Here is a 16,582-nt window from a genome sequence, read left to right on the forward strand (position 1 = left end):
GGCTCACGCCTGTAATCCCAGCACTTTGGGAGGTCAAGGTGGGAGAATTGCTTGAGGCCAGGAATTTGAGACCCTCATGGGCAACATAGCGAGACCCTGTGTCTACAAAAAAATTTAAAAATTAGCCAGGTGTGGTGGTGAGCACCTGTAGTCCTAGCTACTTGGGAAGCTGAGGCAGGAGGATCACTGGAGCCCAGGAGTTCCAGGCTGCAGTGAGCTATGATCATGCCACTGCACTCCACTCTGGATGACAGAATGAGACTCTGTCTCAAGAAGAAAAAAAAAAAAACTAACGTTTATGGAGTGCTTGCTGGATGACAGACACTGTGCTGGGGCTCTAGTTTAGATTTTCTCATTTCATCCTCACCAGTCCTTAAAAGTGGGTACAAAAATCGTTACAGATGATGAAACCTAGGCCCAGCAAGTATAAGTAACTTGTCCAAGGTTAAACAGCTAGCTAGTAAATAGTAGAGTTGGGATTTGAACCTAAAGCCCACTGCATTGTGCTGACCACATTGCACAGCACAAAGACAATTTTATGTGTCTAGGAAGCTTCTTGTAAATGAAGTGGTTGTGGTTCTGATGACAGTTCAGAAGAGACAGGTGGAGAAACCGATCTCACATACTAGATAACTTCCCATTCTTTTTACTTCTCTGATTTCTGTGAGCCATCGACATATTGCTGTTAATATTTACAAAAACCGGATATGCTGTGCTTTTCCAGAGCAGCAGAGAGGAGGTCACAACTTTGTTCTTGGATTCAAATAGAGAATGGACAAATGAACTGTGACCCATCATTGAGGAGGATATAGTCCACTGCACATAGGATGGAAGTTGCATGTGTCCTCTACACCAGGGGAGGTGTACAAAAAACTGGGGAGAGGAGAGGTGAGGATCAGATGAAATTGGCCCTCTAGGCATAGTATTTCCAGGACTTCTGAAGTGAAGAATGTCCTCCTTGCTCTGTGGTATAAGCTTTGGAGGGAACCTAACTAGAGACTAAGGAATGAACTTTCCTTTAATTCTTGCACTTAAGAAGGATTATTAATCTCATGATGCTTATCTTTCAGACCCCCTACTGCTGAGGAGTAGTTGTTAACTATACTAGGGAAATCCTGACCGGGCGCAGTGGCTCATGGCTGTAATCCCAGCACATTGGGAGGCCGCGGTGGGTCGATCACTGGTCAGGGATTCGAGACCAGCCTAGCCAACATGGTGTAACCCTGTCTCTACTAAAAAGACAAAAAATTATCTGGGCGTGTTGGCGGGTGCCTGTAATCCCAGCTGCTGGGGAGGCTGAGGCAGGAGAATCGTTTGAACCTGGGAGGCAGAGGTTACAGTGAGCCAAGATCACACCCTTGCACCCCAGCATGGGCAACAAGAGGGAAACTCTGTCCAAAAAAAAATAGGGAAATCCTGGAGGACCCTGTGTGGTTTGTTTGTTTGTTTGTTTTGTTTTGTTTTGAGACAGTTTCGCTCTGTCACCCAGGCTGGAATGCAATGGAATGATCTTGGCTCACTGCAATCTCTGCTTCTCAGGCTCAAGCGATCCTCCTGCCTCAGCCTCCCAAGTAGCTGGCACTGCAGCTGCTCACCACCATGCCTGGCTAACCTGGGGTCTTTTCACTATAAAGACTCCATTTTTTCACTGAGGCATAGCAGGTTTAAGTCTGCTACTTAATTTAGAGCAAGCTTGTCCAACCCACCCAGGACAACTTTGAATCTGGCCCAATACTAATTTGTAAACTTGCCTTTTTTTTTTTTTTTTTTTTTTTTTTTTTAAAGCTCATCAGCTCTCATTAGTGTATTTTATGTGTGGCCCAAGACAATTCTTCTTCCAGTGTGGTCCAGGGAAGCCAAAAGATTGGACACCCCTATTTAGACTAAAGATGAGATATCCTATATGGGAGATAAGTAAGTCCTAAAAACTTTTTCCCTTAAATCAACAAAATACAAATTGCTTTTTGTTTTTAGAGATGGGGTCTTGCTGTGGTGCATAGGCTGGACTTGCACTTTTGGACTCAAGTAATCTTCCTGCCTCATCCTCCTGAGCAGCTGAGACTACAGACAGGAACCACCATGCTCAGCTAACTTTTTTATTTTTTTGTGGAGACAGAGCCTTGCTATGTTTCCCAAGCTAGTCTTGATCTCCTGACCTCAAGCGATCCTCGTGCTTTAGCCTCCTGAAGCACTAGGATTACAGGCATGAGCCACCATGCTTGGTCTATTTTTATTTTTAAAATTTCAGTTAAAATTGATTAGGATACAGACAATTCCCACATACTATGCAGGGTTTATATATCATGCTCAGAATTATGTTATATTCACATTTATACTAGTGGTGTCTAATTTTAGTAATGTAGCATATTTATGAATGTAACTCTTGCAGACTTTGGCCAGTGGGCATATATATTCTTTTCTTTTTTTTTTTTGAGACAGGGTCATGCCCTGTCACCCAGGCTGGAGTGCAGTTGGCTGATCATGGTTCACTGCAGCCTCGACCTCCTGGGCTCAAGTGATCCTTCTGCCTTAGCCTCTTGAGTAAGCTAGGACCACAGGTGTGCCCCACCACACCCTGCTACTTTTTTTTTTTTTTTTGAGATGAAGTCTCGCTCTTGTCCCCCAGGCTGGAATGCAATGGCATGATCTCCGCTCACTGCAACCTCTGTCTCCCAGGTCCAAGCAATTCTCCTGCCTCAGCCTCCCGAGCAGCTGGGATTACAGGTGCCTGCCACCATGCCCGGCTAATTTTTGTATTTTTTAGTAGAGGTAGGGTTTCACCATGTTGGCCAGGCTGGTCTCGAACTCCTGACTTCACCAGCCTCGGCCTCCCAAAGTGCTGGGATTTCAAGTGTGAGCCACTGCACCCAGCCTTCACACCCTGCTACTTTAAAAATGTTTTGTAGAGATCGGTCTCACCGTGTTATCCAGCTTGGTCTTAAACTCTTAGCCTCAAATAGTCCTCCTGTTTTGGCTTCCAAAGTATTGGGATTATAGGTGTGAACCACTATGCCAGGCCTCATCATATATGTACTTAACCAGTGTATTCATTCTTTTTTTTTTTTGAGATGGAGTTTCACTCTTGTCGCCCAGGACGGAGTGCAATGGCACAGTTTCGGCTCACTGCAACCTCTGCCTTGCAGGTTCAAGCGAGTCTCCTTCCTTAGCCTCCTGAGTAGCTGAGATTACAGGCACCCGCCACCACACCCAACTAATTTTTGTATTTTTAGTAGAGACAGGGTATTACCATGTTGGTCGGGCTGGTCTCGAACTCCTGACCTCAGGTGAGCCACTGTACCTGGCCTGAGTTCTTCTCTTTTTTAAAATGTAGTAACATAATTCAAGGAGTGGCTTTTTCTGTATCAAGACAGATTATGTTTCTCACATATCAAGTTGGTATGCACTAGGATATCACAAGAATCCAATTGATATGTTAGACTTTACCAATAATTCTGGCTTCTGCTTGCTTTCTTTCCTTTCCTCTGTCAAAGTTAAATTCATTCTGATCAAGGGCTTCTCATCATTCTTACTAGTATTCAGAAAGGGTGAAAAACTTTTTAGCCATACCTCAATGAGCCATTGTACTTTACAAATATAAGTATCTTGCTATTTTCTCTGTGACCCTTTCTTTATATTTAAGCCACAAAACTAAAACATTAGGAAATAACCATAGTAGACATAACAGAATAATATTTTGGGGGATACCCTCATATTTAATCAATTTTCCACTGCTGACATTTTTCTGACCTGTGTTCTTGGGGAGCATAAAGAGTAGAAGTATTGCTGGATGATTTGAGGTTTGCCATTATGATCACCTTTCTGAAATGTATTCTCCTTTTCAAATCCCTTTACTAATGTAACTACTATCTTGAGATGTCTAGGGTTATGGATAGGATAATTAGAAATTATGTTTAGCTCAAGTTTAATCATGAAACAAAGAATGTTTATCAAATATGCTTTTCTGTCACAAAGATGGCTTTGAGAACCTTTTGTGGGCCTGGGAGGGAGACTTTACCTTGAGGATAAAAACAAAAGGACGGAGAATGTTTAGTGTTACAGTAGAGGGCTAATATCTAATATAGAAGGGTAACCTGGGCTGAGTGGGGCTTACACAGAGGGAAGACTCCTCCAGGCTTGTATCTTGGTTTTTCTTGCTAACTTGTTTTGTTTTTTAATCTACAAAGCTGGCTTTAAAAGACTATTTTCATAGGGTCATTGCTCAGGCTAGAGGCATATTTTCTCCTTTTCTTTTCTTAGCTTGTACCTTCCCTCACACAGTACTTAGGTAGTAGAAGGGTAAGTAGGTGGAGGGGAGGGGTCATTCCCCCTGGAAGATTCCAGGTGACGTAACCTTGTTTAACCACCAGTATTTTTTTTCCCCTCTCTCTCCCCTCCTGCAGAAATGGAGGCAAACGACCATTTTAACTTTACTGGCCTTCCCCCTGCACCTGCTGCCTCAGGACTGAAACCCTCTCCTTCCTCAGGGGAGGGCCTCTACACTAACGGGTCTCCCATGAACTTCCCCCAGCAAGGGAAAAGTGAGTGTGAGGGCTGCTTGGCTTGGGGAGGGAATGGGCATCATCCCTTTAGGGCAGATTTACTGGGGGGATATTTCGCTCTACTTTGCACTGGAGAGAAATCAACTTCTAAGAACAAGTTCTAGGGTTTTTTGGAAACATTTTTTGTATTGACTTAAGGTTGGAAGAGATTGGAAAATCCCACTGGCTTTTTCATCTTAGCCTGTTCTTCTGTCAGCCCTGTTCCCCTGGCTGCTGACAGAGCAGTGAGGTGGCTACTGCTGCTGATAACCAGGTTGGACCCATGAGAGAGGTAAAGTGCTAGCCTTCTAAGAAGCTGTTTTTAGAGGTTAGGGAAGCTACACTGGGTCAGGACTGAGAGTTGAATGAAGGTTGCAGTGTATTGCCTTTTAGTTTGTACATCAGAGAAAGGCAGATGCTAGAAGTACTTACTCCACCTTCTGTCCTTAGATGGAAGGTAGGGACAAGGGAAAGTTTAATGCTTACTTAGTTTGCCAGAGAGAAGTTCATAATTCCATATGGAAGTGTTGCTGCCAGGATTGGGTCTTTTCCTGGATTTGGCTTACCAGTTGCTCTGTACCATGACTCGCCAGGTACCTCTATAATCTTGCATGGGTTTCAGGTCCTTTATACTTGGAAGCAGAGAGAAGCCCACATGCTTCCCTCCTTTCTTGCAGCAGAAAAATACTGCTACTTCTCCCTCCGATCCTCTCGAAGAGGGTTGCAGATGGTAGAAGCTCCCTTATTTCATTGGATTCCACCCTACCCTCAAGCTTCCTTAATATCTTGGTTCTTTTTGATTGATTGTTCTCCATCCCAGAGGTTGCCATTGATGTTGAGAGCTGAATTCTACAGCACTGCATGCAAAGCTCCCCCCACCCCTCCAGCTGGCATATTACCTTCCAATGCCTATAGGGAAGGGCCAAGCCCAGCCTTCTGAGCTGGGTTCTTGTCGCTGTGGTGACTGCAAATTCTATTCTTAGCCCAGCACAAAGTGCTGGATCTGCATGTGCCAGTGAGGTGGAGGTTGTTCCTTTTGGTACCACTGTGGGGCCAAATAGGCACTGGGGAAAGGGGGCCCCTGGAGAATTCAGTCATACCCCTCCAAGGGAAGAAATCCCCTAGGGAATGAGAGTAGGGCAGAACGCAAGTCACTGTAGGGAGTCTGCAAACAGTTTCATTTAATTAAAAACAAAAAAAAAAGGCCAAGCGTGGTGGCTCATGCCTGTAATCCCAGCACTTTGGGAGGCCGAGGCAGGTGGATCACGAGGTCAAGAGATGAGACCATCCTGGCCAACACGGAGAAACCCCGTCTCTACTAAAAATACAAAAATTAGCCGGGCGTGGTGGCGGGTGCCTGTAGTCCCAGCTACTCGGGAGGCTGAGGCAGGAGAATCACTTGAACCCGGGAGGCGGAGGTTGCAGTGAGTCGAGATTGCACCTCTGCACTCCAGCCTGGTGACATAGCAAGACTCCGTCTCAAAACAAACAAACAAAAAATAAACCAAAAAAAAGCCAGCAATAAGCAGCAGCAACCAGCTCTGCTGGTGGCTCTCGTGGTAGGCCTGGAGAGCTCTCTAGCCCCCTATTCAGCAGCAGTTGCTAAACCTACATCCAGGAGCCTCTGGGCTTGGTGTTCTTCAGAGACCCAAAAACTAAATATAGCAGGGGAGGAATCCCCCTTCCCTTTACCATGTCTTTTTCTAGTCAGTGCTATTACTTTGGGTTTGTTTTGGTAAAGTTGCTTGCCTACATATCTGTAACTGACCTTTTCTTTCCTTCTCTGCCAGGTTTGAATGGGGATGTGAATGTTAATGGCTTATCTACTGTATCTCACACTACTACTTCAGGGATTTTGAACTCTGCTCCCCACTCCTCCAGCACCTCACACCTCCATCACCCCAGCGTGGCCTACGACTGTCTCTGGAACTACTCACAGTACCCATCTGCCAATCCTGGCAGCAACCTCAAGGACCCACCCCTTCTCTCCCAGTTCTCGGGGACACAATACCCACTCAACGGCATCCTTGGGGGCAGCCGGCAACCTTCATCCCCAAGTCACAACACTAACCTTCGGGCTGGGAGCCAAGAGTTCTGGGCCAACGGTACCCAGAGTCCCATGGGGCTTAACTTTGATTCACAAGAACTATATGATTCCTTTCCTGACCAGAATTTTGAGGTGATGCCCAATGGACCCCCTAGTTTTTTCACCTCCCCACAGACTTCTCCTATGTTGGGATCTAGCATTCAAACCTTTGCACCCTCTCAGGAGGTAGGCAGTGGTATCCATCCTGATGAGGCAGCAGAAAAGGAGATGACTTCAGTTGTGTCAGAGAATGGCACTGGCTTGGTAGGCAGCCTGGAGCTGGAAGAACAGCCAGGTATAACTGGGTTGGTGAACTGGGTGGGGAAAGGGAAAATGGAGCTCGGGGGGATAGTGGCTTTTTGAGGTGAGAAAAACTTGTCTTTCCAGCTCTCTGCAGTGGAGGCTGATTTGCATGTTGGTGATTAGCAATTAGCAGAGCCAAGTGGCTGGTGTTTTTGTGGCAGCAGCACCAGCTCGCGAGTGGGAGTGCAAATTATTTCAAGCTCATGCAGAGCTTCTGGCCTGGAGAGGGCAGGTGGGCGAGCCCGAAACAGCCCCAACAGACACCCTGCATCAAGAAAGGCTTCTTTCAAAATATACGGAGTAGTTAGGGTCTAGCAGTGGGCATTGAGGCTGTTTTAACTGACCGTGGCAGGATCAGACTGGCTGCTAAAGTCATCTGAGCCCAATGTAGTGATTGGCATGCGAAGGAGGGAAGGAAGCAGGCAGAGCATATCATTATTTGTCTACTCAGTTTCCTTTTTTTTGTTGTTTAGCATTAGTACATGTGACAGCCCCTCTCATCTTTTCCCTCAAAATAGATAAAAGCTTAGCTTCCAGTTGATTCCTGGTACAAGGGTAACCACCACTCTGTAAAATTACAGGATGTTTTCTCTGTTTCTCAATGGCTGGGGGAGATATCTGAGAACATGATAGAGATCTGAGACAAGATCTTTTCCTCTCTTTGCCTGCTGTAGGATTGATTTTACCAGCACATCTCTGCTCAGAGTATCTCGATGTGATCGGTTCCCAGCAATGAACTGGCCGCAATAAATGTTGAATGAATGAACATCCTTCTAGCAAAGATTGACTGCCTAGTATAGCTAAATGAACCAATATAAGGCACTGATTTTGACTTTTGGTCTCTCCTGGGATTTCCTAGAACTGAAGATGTGTGGCTACAATGGCTCTGTCCCTTCTGTGGAATCGTTACACCAAGAGGTCTCAGTCCTGGTCCCTGACCCCACAGTGAGCTGTTTAGATGATCCTTCACATCTTCCTGATCAACTGGAAGACACTCCAATCCTCAGTGAAGACTCTCTGGAGCCCTTCAACTCTCTGGCACCAGGTAGGTTTGGAGGCTGGGTCGCTTCAACTTATCCACGCAGAGTAGCCAACCTTTACCTAAAAGAGACAGTAAAATGGGAAAAGTATTAGGCAGTCAGGGGCACTGGGGCTTCCAGGTAGGCCTAAGGCAGACCACAGTTACATGCTACAGGACTTGCTGCACTGACTGAATTCTGAGCTGAATTGGTTCATGTCCCAGGTTCTTTCCCAGTATTCCTTTTGGCCGAGAGCTCTGGGCTGTAATAATTCACTGAATAGGGACTTATTACCACACAGTTGATCTTTCTGGGTTCTAACAAACTAGGAAGAAAACATTTGTCAGTGAGCAGTTACCTTTTACTCCGCTGAAGTACAAGAAAGACATATTTTATGATAAATCCTAGAATTTTGCATAGGTCTCTGGGTAGATAATACCACCAATGCCTTTCCTTTCATTTTCACCTTGTAGAGATGAGGTCTTGCTATGTTGTCCAGGCTGGTCTTGAACTCCTGGCCTCAAGCAATTCTCCTGCCTCGGCCTCCCCTCAAACTTTTATGATCCCTATGGTCTGATGACTACTCTTTCAGGGAGAAGGCTTTATTTGTTACCTAACTTAATATTAGGAAGAATCTTCACATTGTGGGAACTAGAATTGGATGTTTTCTGACCAATGTTTCTTAAATCTTGCTTTCTGGTTTTTTTCTCATTATCCTGCTCTGATTTTTCTGCCCTTGTGAACAGAGCCAGTGAGTGGAGGACTATATGGTATTGATGACACGGAGCTGATGGGTGCAGAGGACAAGCTGCCTCTTGAGGACAGCCCTGTGATTTCTGCCCTTGATTGCCCTTCCCTCAATAATGCTACTGCCTTCAGTCTCCTGGCAGATGATAGTCAAACATCAACCTCTATCTTTGCCAGTCCCACCTCTCCACCTGTCCTAGGGGAGTCTGTCCTGCAAGGTAAGTGAGGGTAGGTAGGACAAAGAAAGACCTTTACCTGAGAAAAGATGAGAGAATAAGTTCCATAGTTAGGGCCTTAAGAGTGGGAAATCTGGCCGGGCGCAGTGGCTCACGCCTGTGATCTCAGCACTTTGGGAGGCCGAGGCGGGCGGATCACCTGAGATCAGGAGTTTGAGACCACCTGGCCAACATGGTGAAGCCCCACCTCTACTAAAAATACAAAAATTAGCCAGGTGTGTTGGCACGTGCCTGTAATCCCAGCTACCCGGGAGGCTGAGGCAGGAGAATCACTTGGCCCCAGGAGGCAGAGGTTGCAGTGAGCTGAGATTGTGTCGTTGCACTCCAGCCTGGGCAACAGAGCAAGACTCCGTCTCAAAAAAAAAAAAAATTAGGAAAGCAAGAGCACCTTGCTGGGAGCTGAGGGGCTATGGGATAGTGTATGGTGGAACTAAAAGAGGCATAGGCTGCTATACTCTGACCTGTGCCCTCTGCTTTGAAGAACTTGTGAGACTTGGAATTTGTAGGGAGAAGGAGGCTAGAGGCTTTATTGGCACCAGGTAAAAGGTATTTCTTCACACAATGACATCTGCAGCAATTTTACCCTTTAATCTTCATGATTGGTTGGGAGAAAAAGCTACTTCTTTTTCCAACCCTAGGGAAGACCTCTTGAAGTAACCCTGTTTAGCTTGGTCCAGGTTTGACTGAGTAGATTCTCTTGTTTTATGTGATGCCTTTTTTTTTTAAAGCCTATGCTGTCCCTTTGGATTCTAGATAACAGCTTTGACCTGAATAATGGTAGTGACACTGAACAGGAAGAAATGGAATCTCAATCTTCAGACTTCCCACCATCCCTGACCCAGCCAGCTCCTGATCAGTCATCCACTATTCAGCTACATCCAGCAACCTCACCAGCAGTCTCGCCAACAACCTCCCCAGCAGTCTCCCTAGTGGTTTCTCCAGCAGCCTCCCCAGAAATCTCTCCAGAAGTTTGTCCCGCAGCTTCTACACTTGTCCCTCCAGCAGTCTTCTCAGTGGTCTCTCCAGCTTCCTCAGCAGTCTCCTCAGAAGTCCCCTTGACGGCTTCAGTGACATCCCCAAAAGCCTCTCCCGTAACTTCCCCAGCAGCTGCCTTTCCAACAGCCTCCCCAGCAAATAAGGATGTCAGCAGCTTTCTAGAAACCACTGCTGACCTGGAAGAGATCACAGGAGAAGGACTCACTACTTCTGGTAGTGGTGAGTATCCAGATTGTATTCTATCCCTGTCTGGTTCCAAGAAACTTTTCTGTCCCATGTTGCAGTTAGCCTTTCCCTACTGGCCTATTGTTTAAATATTTTGCTTGAACTCTTAACTTGGGTATCCCTTCCTCCCAAGGTGATGTCATGAGGAGACGTATTGCTACCCCAGAAGAAGTTCGTCTTCCCCTCCAACATGGGTAAATGCTCTAGTTTGCTACATTTATTGACCTTGACAAGTTTAATGCACAACTCTAGAAAGAAGGGAATGCCTCTTTTCCTCTGAGGTGGGGGAGGAATGGGCCAGACAAGAGTAGATTACAGGACAGTTATCTGCAGTGATAATGTTTCTTGGCATGAGATTCCTAGGTTTTCCTTCTTCTCTCAAGGTCTGTCTTCCATCACCTATTCTTTCTTCATCTTGTAGTGACTCAATTTTGCCCAAGGAACTCCAGCTATTATCTTTTCCAAACCCTAGGGCTCACATCCAAACTAGCTGGCTTGTCCTATTTCTGTGGAGAAGGGATAGTAATGAATGAGGAGTGGCTTAGTACTAATGAATTGAGGTGGTTTTGTTGTTTTAATGCTCTTAGGAGAGGTAAGGGCAGGAACAGTACATGACCAAAATGAACAAACTAGCTGACACCAGGGCCTTGTGGAAATAACTGCCTTCCTGGATCTTCCCCACCCCTGCCCCTCAAGGCTACTTGTGGTCACCAAGTCTGAGTACTGCTTAAAATTTTGAGAGAAAGATTAGAGTTAGTTTTAGAACTAACTCTGTGTTCTGCTCAGAACACAGAGTTCCTAACTAAACCCTGGCATATTGAGTCTTTTCATGGAATCAGCAGCAAATTTATTTTTCTGCTTGCCTCCCTGCCCTTTGTCTTCTGTCTTTATTCCCCTTAGGTCTTTATCCTCTTTACTGGAAATCCAGTAACTTCCCTGAATGGCTCAGGGAGGGGTTTCTGGCAGCTTATCTCACTGATTTTGTAAAGGAGGGATGGAGATCTCTCTGAGCTTGTGCAGTTTGGTGTATTGCTTTTCTCCTAAGGGCCTTGGTGTATTTGCCGGAGCTCAAGTCAGCCTTCTAGCCAAGCTTATCTCTCTTGGTGCTTTTGCATCTGCATGCAGTTCTAGAGATACAAATGTGGGGAGGGTCATCTGCTCAGAGGGCTTCGCTCTTAGGTGGCATGGGAGTGGGTAGGGGTGTGACCTGGCGGCAGGGCCCATGTGCTTCTCTGGCAGGTGGCGGAGAGAGGTGCGCATCAAGAAGGGCAGCCACCGATGGCAGGGGGAGACCTGGTATTATGGCCCCTGTGGGAAGAGGATGAAGCAATTTCCAGAAGTGATCAAGGTAATGTAGCTTTTTTTAAAGGACTCCTTTCCTGGGCTCAGTGGACTCTTTTCCACTGCCCAAGACTCCGTTCTTGGGCTCGGTGACAACAGGCTGGCATTGTCTGCTCTGGGCCTGTTCTGCTTGTGCCTTTGCTGGCCAAAGACATGGTAGGATTCCAATTTTATTAATGTTACTTTACTTCCTCCTCTTAGTACCTGAGCCGCAACGTGGTACACAGTGTCCGCCGTGAGCACTTCAGCTTCAGTCCCCGTATGCCTGTTGGAGATTTCTTTGAAGAAAGAGACACGCCAGAGGTGCAGACCCAAGGGTTAAATATGCTTTTGTCCCTGAGGAAGAGTTGGTGGACAGGCTGCAGCTTCCTCTTGTGGGGTTTGAAGGTTCTGGGGCATTGAATGGTTCCGAGGGCCTCGTGGCCTGCACTGATTCCTTACCCCACTGTAACAGTCTCCCTTGCTACCTTAGGGCTTGCAGTGGGTGCAGCTCTCAGCAGAGGAGATCCCGTCGAGGATTCAGGCAATTACTGGCAAACGGGGTCGACCTCGAAACACTGAGAAGGCTAAGACTAAGGAAGTCCCCAAGGTGAAACGGGGTCGAGGTCGGCCACCTAAGGTCAAAATCACTGAGCTATTGAACAAGACAGACAACCGCCCCCTAAAGAAACTGGAGGCCCAAGGTACAGTGGTGTTTCTTACTTTGGGATTCTGCTCCCTCCATTAGGTATCTAAAATGTTGATGAATTGCTAATACCTGGATTTCCCAGAAGTGTGACTAATGTTATCTGGGAAGAATGAATCTGAATCAGCTTCTCCTTGGAATCCAGCATCCTAGTCCCAGCACTTGGGAATACTACTTTTCCAGCCATGCTCTTTCTTGAGTTGCTGGTACCAGTGAAACCTTGGGCTGCCCCCAGGTGTGTTTAGCCCAGAGGAGAGGACTTTCTTGCCCTTTCTTTCCATCTTTTAGCTCCTTATCATATACTGGTTCAGTTGTACCCTCTTACCTTACTCATTTCTACTATAATGGAGGTTCAGAATTCACATCTGAATTCAAAAGATAATTGGGAGCCGGGCATGGTGGGGTGTGCCTAATAATCCCAGTTACCCAGGAGGCTGAGGCAGGCAGGAGAGGATCACTTAAGCCCAGGAGTTTGGAGGCTGCAGTAAACTTCAGTTGTGTTATTGCATTCCAACCTGGGCAACAGAGCAAGACCCTATTTCTAAAAAAAAAAATAATAGGCCGGGCACAGTGTCTCACACCTGTAATCCCAGCACTTCGGAGGGCCAAGGCAGGCAGATCGTGAAGTCAAGAGATTGAGACCATCCTGGCGAACATGGTGAAACCCCGTCTCTACTAAAAATACAAAAAAAAAAACCAAAAACAAATTAGCTGGGCGTGGTGGTATGTGCCTGTAGTCCCAGCTACTTGGGAGGCTGACGCAGGAGAATAGCTTGAACCTGGGACGTGGAGGTTGCAGTGAGCTGAGATCGCGCCACTGCACTCCAGCTTGGTGATAGAGCTAGAGCTAGACTCTGTCTCAAAAAAAAAAAAAAAAAAAAAGGCCAGGCACGGTGGCTCACGCCTGTAATCCCACCACTTTGGGAGACTGAGGAGGGCAGATCACCTGAGGTCGGGAGTTCAAGACCAGCCTGACCAACATGAAGAAACCCTGTCTCTACTGTAAATACAAAATTAGCCAGACATGGTGGCGCGTGCCTGTAATCCCAGCTACTCGGGAGGCTGAGGCAGGAGAATGGCTTGAACCTGGGAGGCAGAGGTTGCGGTGAGCTGAGATCACACCATTGCACTCCAGCCTGGGCAACAAGAGTGAAACTTCATCTCAAAATAATAATAATAATAATAATAATAATAATAATAATAATAGGCACTGTTTTAGTGGATGGACGGGTGAGAAATACCTACATTTTTCAGTAAATAGTGTGTTTACCCTGGTGTAGTGTGAAGAATGTGAAAAAACTTAGTCTTTTGATTTTCACTCAGACATCTAGCTGTGTCATGTTTCAACCAAATGACCTAGAACAAGTCTTATTTTGTTTTTTCTTGAGACAGAGTCTTGCACTGTTGCCCAGGCTGGAGTGCAGTGGCGCAATCTTGGCTCACTGCAAGCTCCGCCTCCTGGATTCACCCCATCCTCCTGCCTCAGCCTCCCGAGTAGCTGGGACTACAGGCGCACGCCACCATGCCTGGCTAATTTTTTGTATTTTTAGTAGAGATGGGGTTTCACTGTGTTAGCCGGGATGGTCTTGATCTCCTGACCTCGTGATCCGCCCACCTCGGCCTCTCAAAGTGCTGGGATTACAGGTGTAAGCCACCATGCCTGGCCTTTTTTTTTTTTTTTTTTGAGATGGAGTTTTGCTCTTGTTGCCCAGGCTGGAGTGCAATGGCGTGATCTCGGCTCACCGCAACCTCCCAGGTTTAAGCAATTCTCCTGCTTCAGCCTCCAAAGTAGCTGGGATTACAGGCATATGCCACCATGCCCAGCTAATTTTGTATTTTTAGTGGAGATGGGGTGTCTCCATGTTGGTCAGGCTGGTCTCAAACTCCTGACCTCAGGTGATCCGCCCGCTTCAGCCTCCCAAAGTGCTGGGATTACAGGTGTGAGCTACTGCACCCGGCCAAGTCTCATATTTTAATCAAAGCCTTAGGTAGTTCATCTGCCCATAATATCTGTCTTAGAGGGTTGTCACGTAGACATGTGGTGGCGTTTCTATACCAGAAACAAAATAATAAATATTGTCATGTCAGGGCCGGGCACGGTGGCTCATGGCTGTAATCCCAGCTCTTTGGGAGGCTGAGACCAGCGGATCATGAGGTCAGGCGATCAAGACCGTCCTGGCTAAAACGGTGAAACTCCGCTTGTACTAAAAATACTAAACATTAACCGGGCGTGGTGGCACGCGCCTGTAGTCCCCGCTACTCGGGAGGCTGATGCAGGAGAATCGCTTGAACCTGGGAGGTGGAGGTTGCAGTGAGCTGAGATTGCGCCGTTGCACTCCAGCCTGGGCGACAGAGTGAGACTCCGTGTCAAAAAAAATATATATGTATATATAGTCATGTCAGAAACATCAATTATGAAATACTCTTGTTTGCAGAATTATACTTCCACAAGTCTTCCCGAAAGGAAGAAATTCAGAACTTTTAGTGAAGCAAGACATGGAGCTGAGCATGATCAATAACTATGTCAGTGATTCTTTTGAGGTGTCCACTGTGTGGGCCTTTTTTCTGGCACACCCTTGGTTAATCAGTGCTTCTAACTACTACCCTCTTTCCCTGGCAGTTTGGCTTGCTGTATCCTTTCTCTGCTTTCTGCTCTAAAATCAGTCCGTGGGTTTCTGCTCTTGTCAGGTATCCTGGGAGAGAGATTGGCTCCAAGGTTACTCTGCCATTGTGGCCTCTTTTCTATCAGCAGGACACCTTCTAAAGCAGTCTGATTGGAGCCAGGGGCTGGTGCTTCTGGGCAGGAGATGTCATTTGAGTTCTTTGTGCCACCCCCATAGCAGGTGCCTCTCCTACATTTGTTCCCCCAATGTTTTATTATGTATACTTAAAAAAAAAAAACAAACTACTCTAGATTCTTCAGGGAGCTGCTTGGGAGGCCAGCTTTGAGACGGGCATGTGTTGCCCTGGATGCTAGAGAACTGCCTTCCTGCCTCACTTGTTTCATTTTTCTTTCTACTCTCACAGAAACATTGAATGAGGAGGATAAAGCAAAGATTGCTAAAAGCAAGAAGAAGATGAGGCAGAAGGTTCAACGGGGAGAGTGTCAGAGTACTATCCAAGGGCAGGTGAGGGACATCAGAGAGATGAAACAGTAGGTTAATTTTTCCTACAACCTACTTCATCTTTTATTTTCATTTCCCACATCCATCACTCCCTGTGTAGCAGCATATCTTCATTACCCTGAAATTTCTTGCGCTTGATTTAGAGAATTGGGCTTGTTCAAAAATAACATGGGCATCTCTAGGGTGAGAGAATCCATTGCCAACCCCTCATTCCATCTCTCACCTCTCCTCCCCAGCACCCTTGTCTGTTTTTGAATCCTAGCCCAAGCAGAGATGCTTTCAGAGTTTGAGGAGAAATGACTTCCCTTATGGTTTACAGGCCAGAAATAAGCGGAAACAAGAGACCAAGAGCTTAAAGCAGAAGGAAGCTAAGAAGAAATCCAAGGTAGGTGCATGTACAAACTTGCCAAGTATAATTTCGAAGCCACTAAACTGATTTTTGTAAGACATGTACATCAGTCTTGTTTTATAGTGAGATTTCTGGGCTGTGAGTTTGGGAGGACTGGGACCAGGGAAGGATAGTAACTGATATCTTTATGGCACTCTTGGTTCCTCTCTTCCTTGGGTAGGCTGAGAAAGAAAAGGGAAAGACAAAGCAGGAAAAACTGAAGGAAAAAGTCAAGAGGGAAAAGAAGGAGAAGGTAAAAATGAAGGAAAAGGAGGAGGTGACCAAAGCCAAGCCAGCCTGCAAAGCAGATAAGACCCTGGCCACACAGAGGCGCTTGGAGGAACGGCAGAGGCAACAGATGATCTTGGAGGAAATGAAGAAGCCCACAGAGGATATGTGTCTGACTGACCACCAGGTAGTGAGGAGAGAGTACCAGTTCCTGGGTCAGTTGGGAAGACTTTCCTTTAAAAAAAAAAAAAAAAGGACTTCTGCAATGGGAGAGACACTTCCATTAAAGATTAAAGGAAAGCCGGGTGCCATGGCTCACACCTGTAATCCCAGCACTTTGGGAGGCCAAGGTGGGCAGATCGCTTGAGCCCAGCAGTTCAAGACCAGCCGGGGCAACATGGCGAGACCTCATCTCTACAAAAAATACGAAAATTAGCCGGGTGTGGTGGCATGTACCTGTAGTCCCAGCTATTTGGGAGACTGAGGTGGGAGAATCTCTTGGGCTTAGGAGGTCGAGGCTGCAGTATGCAGAGATCATGCCACTGCACTCCAGCTTGGGTGACAGAGTGAGACCCTATCTCAAAAAAAAAAAAAAAAATTACATAAAGATTAAAGGAAGAACCTCTTGTAGACATCCAAATTGTCACCTTCTGTTATGTTTAACA

At 46.4% G+C, this 16,582-nt stretch overlaps 2 protein-coding genes across 8 annotated transcripts in view; one reads left to right on the forward strand and one right to left on the reverse strand.

Annotated features, from left to right (window-relative positions):
- The window catches only part of BAZ2A (bromodomain adjacent to zinc finger domain 2A), a 40,018-nt gene that overhangs the window by 14,077 nt on the left and 9,359 nt on the right, over window positions 1–16,582 (forward strand). For 5 of the 6 annotated variants that reach the window (XM_003252805.4, XM_030822414.1, XM_030822416.1 and 2 more), the window contains exons 2-13: window positions 4,401–4,538; window positions 6,329–6,919; window positions 7,787–7,972; window positions 8,693–8,911; window positions 9,683–10,144; window positions 10,284–10,344; window positions 11,390–11,498; window positions 11,693–11,794; window positions 11,964–12,174; window positions 15,204–15,304; window positions 15,621–15,686; window positions 15,871–16,104. In XM_003252805.4, the coding sequence (XP_003252853.3) occupies window positions 4,401–4,538; window positions 6,329–6,919; window positions 7,787–7,972; window positions 8,693–8,911; window positions 9,683–10,144; window positions 10,284–10,344; window positions 11,390–11,498; window positions 11,693–11,794; window positions 11,964–12,174; window positions 15,204–15,304; window positions 15,621–15,686; window positions 15,871–16,104 (2,480 nt within the window). The remainder of the gene's footprint in view (window positions 1–4,400; window positions 4,539–6,328; window positions 6,920–7,786; window positions 7,973–8,692; window positions 8,912–9,682; window positions 10,145–10,283; window positions 10,345–11,389; window positions 11,499–11,692; window positions 11,795–11,963; window positions 12,175–15,203; window positions 15,305–15,620; window positions 15,687–15,870; window positions 16,105–16,582) is intronic. The other variant, XM_030822417.1, reaches the window with a different exon arrangement.
- Window positions 7,945–16,582, reverse strand: part of RBMS2 (RNA binding motif single stranded interacting protein 2) — a 101,148-nt gene continuing 92,510 nt past the window's right edge. Inside the window, exon 13 of one of the 2 annotated variants that reach the window (XM_030822419.1) lies at window positions 7,945–8,028. In XM_030822419.1, the coding sequence (XP_030678279.1) occupies window positions 7,996–8,028 (33 nt within the window). In that variant the 3' untranslated portion in view covers window positions 7,945–7,995. The remainder of the gene's footprint in view (window positions 8,029–16,582) is intronic. The other variant, XM_030822418.1, reaches the window with a different exon arrangement.

Source organism: Nomascus leucogenys, chromosome 11, assembly GCF_006542625.1.
Source record: "Nomascus leucogenys isolate Asia chromosome 11, Asia_NLE_v1, whole genome shotgun sequence".
Taxonomy (NCBI): domain Eukaryota; kingdom Metazoa; phylum Chordata; class Mammalia; order Primates; family Hylobatidae; genus Nomascus; species Nomascus leucogenys.